The 11,513-nt window shown below is 43.8% G+C and overlaps 2 protein-coding genes across 2 annotated transcripts; one reads left to right on the plus strand and one right to left on the minus strand.

The window, feature by feature from the left end:
• The first annotated feature begins 385 nt into the window (after nt 1-385).
• LOC147196588 (deubiquitinase DESI2) lies at nt 386-5,288 on the plus strand. The gene is made up of 5 exons (XM_086127673.1): nt 386-917; nt 2,170-2,242; nt 2,679-2,772; nt 2,856-2,997; nt 3,316-5,288. Exons 1-5 carry the CDS (start codon nt 879-881, stop codon nt 3,580-3,582), a joined length of 615 nt encoding a protein of 204 aa, XP_085983799.1. The 5' UTR covers nt 386-878; the 3' UTR covers nt 3,583-5,288.
• A 234-nt stretch (nt 5,289-5,522) lies between these two features.
• On the minus strand, nt 5,523-10,828 carry LOC147196589 (TLE family member 5-like). The gene is made up of 8 exons (XM_086127672.1): nt 10,609-10,828; nt 10,415-10,524; nt 8,739-8,836; nt 8,521-8,584; nt 8,392-8,436; nt 8,239-8,301; nt 7,993-8,067; nt 5,523-7,166 (listed from the first exon to the last, which is right to left on the minus strand). Exons 2-8 carry the CDS (start codon nt 10,439-10,441, stop codon nt 6,900-6,902), a joined length of 639 nt encoding a protein of 212 aa, XP_085983798.1. The 5' UTR covers nt 10,442-10,524; nt 10,609-10,828; the 3' UTR covers nt 5,523-6,899.
• Between the last annotated feature and the right edge of the window lie 685 nt (nt 10,829-11,513).

An 11,513-nucleotide genomic window follows, 5' to 3' on the forward strand; every position in this document is an offset into this window, starting at 1 on the left:
TGGCTGCATAGATATGGTAAAAAAAAAAAGTTGGTCACAACCCCTCCTCCACCCTGTCGATGGATGTCTATTTTTCGTTTTTTTTTGGGGGGGGGGGTATCAATCACGCTGGCCACCCATTGCCCAATCCTGAAGTAGACTGTGAGCTAGTACACGAAAGCAAAGGAATAAACATTCAATATACATTTTACACAAAAATGGAGGAAGGAGACGTAAAACAAAACCATTTTGTTAATCCGCGGGTGCTGAACCGCGATTATGCGTGGTCGACGAGACCATCTGATGTTACGAAGGTGATTTACAAGGCACGGAATGTGACGTCATGGAGTCGCTCCCGTCCGCGAGGCCTAATGACGTCATTGTCCAGCCAGAAGCGGGAGGAGGCGGAGCCAGAGCCGCAGTGTTCAACCACACCGAGCGCACTTAACACCGACCGAGTTGGGGGCAATTTCAACCGATTATTTTCGGAGTCTTCATCGTCATGTCGTAGCGGCGGGGCCTCTCGGGAGGACGCTGGTCGCGGGCCAGCCTCGAGAGGACCGCCGCCGCCGGACGGAGATGCTCATGGTCGAAGCTGCGAGCATCCACCGTGGACGCGGACGCCCCTTCATCATCATCCTCATCATCATCCCCACCGTCACCATCAAAATGGACGCCCGGGACAACACGAGGAGGACGCTCAGGCCATTATGAACACTTTGGGGCGGTTTACTGCGCTTGGATTTGAGCTTTCATTCCTTTCTGCCCCCGTGCAGTGACATTCAGACTTCGCGTGTGCGTGTGGATGCAGCGTGGCCCAGTGTGTGTGGAAGCGGAGGCGGTGGAGGAGGAGGAAGGTGTGGGCGTGCTGAGATCCACCGCACGCTCATCTTGGAGCCATGGCCAGTGAACCCGTCATCCTCAACGTGTATGACATGGTACGGGCCTTTCCTTTTTTTTTTAAAAAAAAATTGTTGTCGTCTCTCGTTTATATTTGGTAATCTGACACCTGCTGCCCTGCCCTGCAGCCTTTCGCCACGGTCACTCGGTCCACGTCGAGACCGAGCTCTGTTTTACGTGCATGCAATTGGTTTCTTTTTTTTTTTAAGTCATTTTTTTATTCTATAAATTGCATTTTTAGTGTGGCAATTTCAGACCAGTATTTATTTCGGTTTAAACTTAGTTTTTCTGAATGCGTTGTATGGTCCTTCAGCAAAACTAAATTGATTAAAAAAAAAAAGTTCTACAGTGGTACAATTTCGATTGTTGTGCAGTTCTCAAACGTCAAAATCAAATCAGGACTCTATTATAAAAACAAACTAATAACATTGTAAATATTAATTATCGTCACATTCCCTAAATAATGGCCGGTCATTATTTATTTTTTAGAGAAGAAAAACACCTGAACCAAATACGGATTTCGTTTATTAATTTGTTTATTTCAAGGGTGACTTGTTCAACTCAGGATCTAGCCGATTTGAGCAGAAATATTATGAACATATTTTTTTTGTCAAAATTGGACTGGTCAATATTTTAAGAGGGTGATGATAAATTATATTAATATACTTTTGACCTTATCGGCTACACCTGGTAGCTCGCTGACATATACCATAATGTAGCACACTAAATTATAATGATGAACGAATACAAATCAATAAATCCGGAAAGTCCAGCGCAAGTATTACTTTTGTCGCATTTTCTGACATGTTATTTAGTGTCAAAAGTTTGAGGTCCACTGCGTGTAATACGAAAGTGAGGGAAAAGTGAAGCGCTTTGGATACTTTCTGGACGCACTGAGGTTTTGAGCTAAGTAGACTTTTGATAGCCAATGTGGATGAATTGCAGTACTGTAAAGATGAGGGAGAACATCCCGAGAATGGACAATAGTGGATGGTTTAATTTTCAATCAAAGTGTGATGCGAGCTCATAACTGCAGGGCTCAGTCGTTGGAACACAGTGTCCCTCCTCCTCGCACAGCTGCCGCCACACCAGGGTGTGAGGGACCCGTGGCGACCCACTTGTGGACTCGTGGACCAGGACTTGGGGGGGTGGGGGGATTCCAACGACGTCACAACACTAATGGAGGAAATGAGTAAAAAAAAAACAACCATATATTCTGCTTTGTCTTTTTACAAACAAATGCATATGTCCGAATGCTACTGAATTCATGACTATCCTCTTTCCCTGCAGTACTGGATAAATGAGTACACATCCAATCTCGGAATTGGAGTCTTCCACTCAGGAATCGAGATTTATGGCCGAGGTGAGACGCAGCTTTAAACTGGTTCATGTGACGTTAAATCACATGACAGGACAGGACATGACATGACATGGGGTTACATTAAATCGCTCGACAGCACAAGACTGGAATGCATGTGAGGACAGGGCATGACTTGAAATTGCGTGACAAAACGGGATGTCACAGGACATCACATTTCATCAGACAACGGGAGACAGGACATCACGTAAAATCTGATTCATTCAATCACAGGACATCATATTAAAATCACGTGATACAGGGTGCCTTGGGATTCAAGTTTGACTTGTGCAGTGAACATGCTTGTAACTTAAAACATCGCAAATCACCTTTCCCTTTTCAAGAGATGGAAATCACTTGGCATTAGGTCATAGGTCAAATCCCAGGACAGGACAGTCGATGATTAGGTGCTGTCTAATTGTGACATTTTTTTGTGCACTAGAATTTGCATATGGGGGCCACCCATACCCTTTCAGCGGCATTTTTGAAATCAACCCGGGCAATGCCGCCGAGCTGGGAGAGACCTTCAAATTCAAGTGAGGCTTCCAACGGTGTGCCACGTCGCTTTCCTTTCACTCTCGCTTCATTGACCAACTGATTGGAACGCAATTCTCAACAGAGAGGCCATCGTCTTGGGGACCACCGACTTTACGGAAGAGGACATGGACAAGATCATGGAGGAGCTTGGCAAGGAGTTCAAAGGCAACGCCTATCACCTCATGCACAAGAACTGCAACCACTTCTCCTCCTCGCTCTCTGAGGTCACTAGATTTTGTTACGGATTGCCTAGGATGCACTGAGCCACCACTTTTTTTTTTGTCTTTCAAAGTCAGCGGTACAAAATATGTTTAAATATCGTTATTGTACGGTCACTTACCATGTCTGTGTGTCTGTCTTGGCCACTAATAATGCCAAAAACAGATTTAATAATATTTCCTGCTTAAATAACTGGAAATGTTCGTACTAGCAATGGATCAAACTAGGAATCATGCCTGACGCTTACTTTCATTTTGATCACAGAGCAGGTAATTATCTTAGAACGACACTTCCGCTAAAGTCCTCCGTCTTGCTTTTTCCAGCTGCTGTGCGGCCGTGAGATCCCGCGCTGGGTCAACCGTCTGGCCTATTTCAGCTCGTGCATCCCCTTCCTGCAGAGCTGCCTACCCAAAGAGTGGCTGACGCCGGCCGCTTTGCAGAGCCACATCAGCTTGGGCCTTCACAAGGACGAGCTCCGCCGCCAGTCCAGCGACGACGATCCCGACTGCCCGCCGCCGCCCTCATCGTCCAGGGCCGCTGGATCATCCTCTTCCTCCTCCTCGCACAGCTGCCGCCACACCAGGGTGTGAGGGACCCGTGGCGACCCACTTGTGGACTCGTGGACCAGGACTTGGGGGGGTGGGGGGATTCCAAGCCTTGCCAGTGCCACTTGTTGGACAATTGAGGACTGCCAAACGTGGTGTGGCCAATGCTAACCCAGGATGTCTGGTTGTTGACCCCAAAAATGGGGTCGCGGTCCTTCCCAGTTGACCCCAAAAATGGGGTCAACTGGGAAGGACCTGCCCCCTACCTTAAATTCTTGAAAAACTCATCGTCTGAAGCCTTAGCCGCATGAAATTTGGTAGACATGCCGATTTAAAGTCTCAAGAAGCCATGCCCTCGAACCCAGTTCCATCAACATAAAATTTACTAGTTTCCATTTTGCGTAGACCCACAAAAATGTCTCAAGAAGCCATGCCTAAAACCTCATGGGAAGTCTTTCATTTTGCTTTAAAACTGCCATTTTGGCTTGCAGTGTCCTCGTGAATCCGTTCTAAAAATTCCACCCCTAAAGGCATTTCACCTTCGCGGCATAAATTTTGGTCAACATGTCTGTCATGAGTACACCCACAAAAAAGTCTCAAGAATCAACACCAAAAAAAACCACAGAGGATTTCTGCCATTTTTGGTAGAAGCATCAGCTCAACAGCAAACTCTTGATTTTTTTCACTCTCAGTTCAGCCCCTGAAGTCAAATTATTTGTAACAGCATGAAATTTGATTGATCATTTTGGTGATCATCTCTATATTATACAGAGGCCCTCCGAAGATGAGATTTTGTCTGATTGCTAACAAATTTGAAGCATGTACACAAAATGGCACCAAAGTGCAAACATATGAGCCAGTGATTGTGGGCAGAGCATGGTGGCAAAGCTTCATGACAAACGCTTCGATTTTCATTTCTATTAGCATTAACAGTCATCGCAGCTTCTACTTAACATTGTAATTCAAATTCAAGTCAACTTTATTGTCAAATGTGCTACATGTGCAACATACAGCACAGATGAAATTACTTGGATGAAAAGTTGGGATTGACCATTGGCCAACACATGCGCTTGTTTTCATTTGGATCAACTTGTATTAGCAGTTAGCTTGGCAGCCACTTAGCTATGCCATTTGTATTTAAAAGTCTTGAGCTGCTATATTAATGATGGTATTCTCCTTTTAGTTATTTCCCATCATACGAGACATGAGCACTTGTTTTTACTTTGCTCAAGTCGTTAGTTGAGCATACACTTAGCTGGGCCTTCTCTCGCGTGTTGTTTTATGCTAAGCTAACTAGCCACTGCTGGTAACTTTGTCATACGCCGACGCTGTAATATTGTTGTCGTTGTAAACATGTTTACAGGTTGCAAAGCATTTAAAGGCAAAAAAGGGGACGGGTGGGGGGTGGGGAGAGACGATATCTTTCGTTTTTGGGATAACTCACACTGATTTCTTCTCCATCGCTCCTGCTGAGGTGGTGGTGCGTTCAATGACAGCTCTTCTCTCAGGAAGGAACTCACTCGTTGTCGTGATTGGTTTGGACATTTCACCAAGTGTATTGTGTTGCAGCTGACACACACACACACACACACACAGTACAGTGGTTCATACTGTACAACCCGGTATGTCAGTTTCTTACAGAGTACGCTAGAACATATTTTTTTCTAGTGTCATCCGCGACCTTGTAATTTTTTTTCTCAACCCAAAACTTGACTTGTTAGTTCTAGAATAAAGAGACTAGTAATAATTGAGTGTTTCTCTTCTATTGCAGCTTTGTCATTTGATATAGTTACACTATTCCATATCATTTTGGTTTTTAGTTGTGATGCGTTCCCGCAAAGACTGGAAGACTTGTTAATGGCTGTCTGTTGTCGAAGTAAGTTTAGTTGATAAATGCTTATTGTTCACCATAATTAAAAATCGTCAGCTATTTTCGACAACGACAAAATTCCGTTCATTTTGATGGGTACAACAGACAACAAGTGTTCCAATCACATCTTTTATTTGTAAGGCACCAGACAAACTCCCTTACTGCTAAAAGCGCCATGCATGACTTCTTGTCAGTTAGCGTAGTACACTCGTGCTTCCTTAGCCTTTTCTTTAACATAGTCAGTTACACACATGGTTGTTGTTTTTTTCAATTATCTTTGCACAAAAGAGGATCAAATATTTACGAAGTGAGGAAACGACTTGCAGAACTCCAAAGAAAATGATGCGCACGCACACACGCAATGTGCTATTTTCATGATCGATTAAAAAGCAGCTTTGAAACATACAAAAATGCTTTAAAAATACATATATTGATATATTCATATGTATCCAAATTGGCCCTTCACGGCGCGCGCGCACGCGGACACAAAACACACCACTTGCCTGGGAGAACATATGAAGACTACCATCATTAATGTTAAAGGAGCACACAGACGACACTTAAGTGCTTTTACTAAATAATAAAAAAATACGATTTAAAATACAAAAAAAACCATCGATTGAAAAAAATACATAAGTTTTATGTTTTTCCCAAAGTGTAGATTTTGCAATCGAAGCATTTCACTCGTTGCGACGACATAACAGGAGCCAATGACAATCTCTTACCGCCCCCTATTGGCCCAAAGTGGAAACACCCGTTTCACTTCCACAAAGGCGTCAGACAGCAAACCTGTTTGAGCTTTATTATTTTGCTGCTGAGTTGAATATGACAAGTAAAAAGTAACCATTTTACAATGACAAAAAAAATACTTTTAAGGAATCAAATTTCTATGAAGAAAATATGTAATGTTTTTTTCAATGTGTTCAGTTGTAATTTTGGTTGTCATTTTTAGTTGGTTTTATTTTACGTGAAAATTATAAATTAGAAAATTTTTAATTGTCATCCAACTTTTTTAAAATCTCAAGTAGGCAAGAGCGAGTCAGCGGGGGGCGGGGGGGGGGGGGGGCGGGGGGGGGGGCTGCAGCGAGCAGGCGAACTGACAAAAAGGTACAAAAAGAAAAACGTTTTTTTTACACACGCACTGTCTCAAACAAATGCACTCACTTGATCTCCCTGCCCACACGAGCGTTCCCCCCCCCTTCTTTTTCAGACAAATTTTGAATGGACTCAAATGCCAAATGGCTCGTTGGTTTGACTGTTAAGCGTGCCGTTCGAGGCGATCTGACTCCATTATGATTTGTGCCGTTACAAGTGAATGGGGAATGAAAGTAAAAAGAGTAACACTGACTCTCTTACACTTTTTTTTCAGGTTTTTTTTTCTCTTCTTTTTCTTTTTATATGCTTGACCATTATAAGCGCAACTATGTACAGGTGACGTTGACTGAGAACAGTCTGCCACCGCCATTTTTCACATCCATGACCTGCGGGATCCCTAGTCGGACTTGTCGCCGTCCTCAGGCCTGGGTGGCGGCCTGTCGGCTTGGCCCTGGGCCTGGGCGGCGTCCCCACGGGCCTTGTCTTCCTTGGCGGCTTGGGCGGCCTGGCCGTGCGAGTAGTTGGCCAGGATGGAGGACAGGGACAGCAGGCCCGAGCCGGACGAGGCCGCCGGCAGGCTGGGCGGAGTCAGGCCCAGAGGCAGAGGAGCCACCGGGAGAGCAAGGCCCTGGAGCTGCGACAAGTGTTGCACCTGCAGCTGTTGCTACACACACACACACACACACACACACACACACACACACACACACACGTGAAAGCATCAGACATGACACGTGGATGTAGAGTAGTACCTTAACGACTGATTCGTTCTGTCACCAGGGCACGGGTCGACAAGCAACCATCTGCGCTTACAATCACACATCGGGACAATTTAGAGTGTTCTGTTAACCTGCCGTGCATGTTTTTGGAATGTGGGAGGAAACCCATGTAGGAATGGGGGGGGACATGCAATCTTCACACAGGAAGGGCGGTGCCGGATTCAAACCCACAACCTCTACCATGTGAGGCGGACGTGCTGACCTTTCCGACTACTGTGCCCATCATTAAAACCTAAGTTATAAATTGACAATATATCAAAATATTTTTTTCGCTCTTCCACAGGAAGGAAGACCTAAAAATATTTTTGACATAATGAAAAATGTTGATTTTCCGTTGCACTCTCATACGCAAAGCCACCCTGTTGTAACACTGGCAGAATGTAGTTTTGTCATTGTCTTGCTGAAACAAGCAAGGGCGTCTGTGAAAATGACGCTGCTTCAATGGCAGCTTATGTTTCCCCAAAACCTATATGTACTTTTTTTTTTGCAGCCATAAAATTCCAAGCTAATTATTATTTGGTAAAAACAAAGTTTATCAGTTTGAACATTAAATATCTCGTCTTTGTAGAGTATTCAATTGAATATAGGTTGAAGATGATTTGCGCAAATCACTGTATTTTGTTTTGTTTCACACAAGGTTGGACTGGGTTTGTCAGATGTGATTTTCAACACTGAATTTATTCAACTTGAAAAAGTTACAATCTAACTAACCCGTATGATGGAGTTCATCTCAGGGGGTGTGACCTGCTTGGCTCTCTCGATGGCGCCCATGACTTGCTGTTGGTGCTGAAACGCAAACACACATTTAGCATGCATAAAAATGGTGTGCTTTGAGGGTGGGTGGGGGGGATTTTATTTTATGTAAACCGTAACCCATGGTGCACTCCCTTTCAAATGGCCAATGGGCACGCAAGCACGCACACACTCACAAAGCGTACACGCGTAGCATTTACTTACCTCCTGCGACAGGTACGGCAGCACTTGAGCACAGATGCCGTTTAGTCTCTTGACTATTTCGGCCTGAGCGGGAAACACGACAAACGGACACGGATGAGAAAACGAGCACGACACGATGACATGGACGTGGACACCGACTTTTTTTTTTTTTACCTGTTTGTGCATTTCGATGTTCAGTCCGTAGGACATTTCGTAATACTGAAGAGGGCGGAAGGACATAAAACATTTTAACATCTGTTGCTCACGGTTGATTCAAATTGATTTTGCTGGTTACGTTCTCACCATGATGTAGTGACGCTGCATCTCGGACTTTTCCGACGCCAGTTTGTCACATTCCAACTTGAGACTGGACAACAGGCGACCGGGCAAAAGACATGGCAAACAGCAACATACTTGAAAACTTGAGCGCAAAATGTTTTCAGAATTTTAAAGAGAAACAAAAACTAAAAACAAACAAACAAAAAAAACCATACTAATAATAAAAATGAAAAAAGTGTTACCTGTGGTATTGTGCTTGAAGGAACTGGAACTCATCTTTGATGCGATCACACGAGTCGGAGGTGGTGAACTTGAGAGCTTGTCCGGACTGTGCAGATGCCTGGTGATAAAAATCACGAGGAAAGACTTTAGAGATGCTGGGGCTGTCACTACCGAATATCGTTACAATCGATTCGTCTCTAGATTGTTCAGTGAAGAATTTATTTTGCTTCAAAGTGTATGACAAAACATTAGTGGTTAAATACAATACAATACAATACATGCTGATTTAAATAATCAATTACTGTTGTTTATTTGGTATTGCTTTGTTATTTAGAAAAAACAATGTAAGCAATACCTCACGAGTGTGATTATTATATAAGGACTACAGAAATCTAAGAATAATTACTGTTGATGAGAGGATTTGGACAATTCAAGTTGAACAAACAAACGTAGACTTGGTCATTAAAATAGTGGTTGATTTATTCAATAACTGATCAGCTGTCGATTAATCGATGAACTTTGACACCTCGAAAACATTCCAATTTGCCAGTTGGATTAAAGGTCGCTTTGCCAAAAAATGGATAGATACAAAAATATAAGACAATTATTTTTAGGTGACAAAAAATGTACTAAAGTATTCTTTACAACCAAAATTGGGAAGTTTACAAAAAGAAGTTTTAATTTTGTGAAAATTAAATTGTACTTTTTTTTCCTGTAGAAGTGACAACATTACAGGGGAAAGCAAAAAAAAAAAAAAAAAAAAAAAGACATTCCCCCTCCACCCCAATTATTGACACCCCTGGTTAAGCTATGTGCTTGAGCACCTAAATTCTTTTTTCTCTCATTTTTTAAAAGTGGAATATCTAACCTTTAATTCAAGTACATTTATTCACTGGAGGGAAAAAACACAATGCAAATATTTCTTTTACATTAAATCATATGTGCCACAATTATTAGCACCCGTGATGTTGATACTTTGTACAACAAAACAGAACCCAAGCTGCTCCTATGTTTCACAAGATGGTTGTGCAATCTCTCAAAAATTATCCAGTGACCCGGGTCCTCTCCTCTTTAGCTCCCTTCACAGGTCTTTAATGGGGTTGAGGTCTGAGGACTAAGATGGCGATGGGGGGAGCTTGACCCCGCGTCTGTTCAATCATTTGTACAATTTTCAGTATGAGAGTATACTGTACTTCTGTAATACATATTGAATTCTAACTGGATGCTTTTCATAGGTTGAGAAAGGTGGACTTTCAAGAAAAGACAAAAAGTGGCAAATAGTCATAAAAATGAGTTGTCAGTGCAGAATAACGCGTCGGAATGCTCTCAAATACCCCCAAACTAATAATAACTGGCCACTGTATTTGAATGGTGGCTGATTGGGTACATTCACTACAGTGAAGGAGGCTATGCTAGGCTAACGCGTTCACACTCATTACTGGCGAGCTAACGCACGCTTCAATTGGAATCGTAGCAGAGATATTAGCATTACAGTCAGACACGAGTGGCGAAAAAAAAGGGCAAAGATGCGAGGCGTTGTGGGGGGGGGGGCGAGTAGAAGGAGCTGACATTTTTTTCCGTCCTGGGGCGTCAGTTAACGTTAGCATAGCTTAGCCTAGCCGCGCGGCTAAGGTAAAAAGCCAAGCAGCCAGCTGACGGACTTTGACGAGTTTGCACCAAGCGGACACCAACTCACCGAGTGCCTGGATTGAGGAAACATCATGTCAGCAGCCAATCAAGCAAGCAGCAGCGTCGCTCGCCGAGGAGTCTCCGTCGTGTCGAGCCCAGAGCGAGCTGGCTATCCGGCTAAAGCAAACGCGTTCCCGGATATGGGATTTTAAATTATTGCTATTCGTACTTTGTACCCTGTCATCGTTTGAGAACCCTCACCTCGCGTCAAAATCACTCACACTCACCGACACCGTCTTTTGCTCGTCTTTGTGACTAAAGACGCGACTATAAGGTTAAAGGCCGATTTTTTTAAAGGCTTTACGAGGGAGTGTGATTTTTTTCCCTAATAACGTTACGCCTCCCTAAGGGAAAGCTCGACCAGATATGTTGACACATGAGCCCGCGACACTCCTGCATCCAAGTCTTCTTCTGTGGTGTTTCCTCCTCTGGAGCCGAGCAGAGAAGGAGAGAGGGACCGTAGCGCCACCAGCTTCTAAACTAGGCAGCGCCGCTGTGGTGAAGAGGTGAACTGAAAGCCAACCCCAGACGCAAATATCAATGGAGTATCAAATAGTCCCGTCGCGGGTGAAGTCAGCGGGCCGCCATCTTACGTTGCTGCTACTACAGACAACCTTTGTTATATTTTCGCAAAAAACACTATTATATCGTATGTTTAGGGCAAGGATCCCTGTTTGGAATATTGACAGCCTCACAAAGAACCATCTTCACTGTGTGCAAGTAAATGGCCTGTTTGTCTATGTCTGCCCTGCATTTGGCTGGCAACTATTTCAGGGTGTACCCGAAAACAGCTGGGATGGGCTCCAGCACATCTGCGACCCTCGTGAGGCGAAGCAGTTCAGATAACCGTCATCTGAGAATGGATGGATGGATAAGAGCTCGCTTCTGCCATTCCAATTCAAACAGAGGAGAGTGGTCCCGTCTCCGACCACCTGAGACCTTTCCGAGAAACAAATCGTGAGCCAGTTCTTACTGAACAACATAAACAGTGGGCTAAAATTTAATTCAGCAACATTGAGGACTGGTAATGATAAGAGTATTAGCAAGGCAATGAGTTGTCGAAGGTGTGCAAATCCGTTGGGGAAAATGAACAAATGGTCTATTTT

The sequence above is a fragment of the Hippocampus guttulatus genome, chromosome 13, assembly GCF_054856545.1.
Source record: "Hippocampus guttulatus isolate MCC_2025c chromosome 13, RoL_Hgut_1.0, whole genome shotgun sequence".
Taxonomy (NCBI): Eukaryota; Metazoa; Chordata; class Actinopteri; order Syngnathiformes; family Syngnathidae; genus Hippocampus; species Hippocampus guttulatus.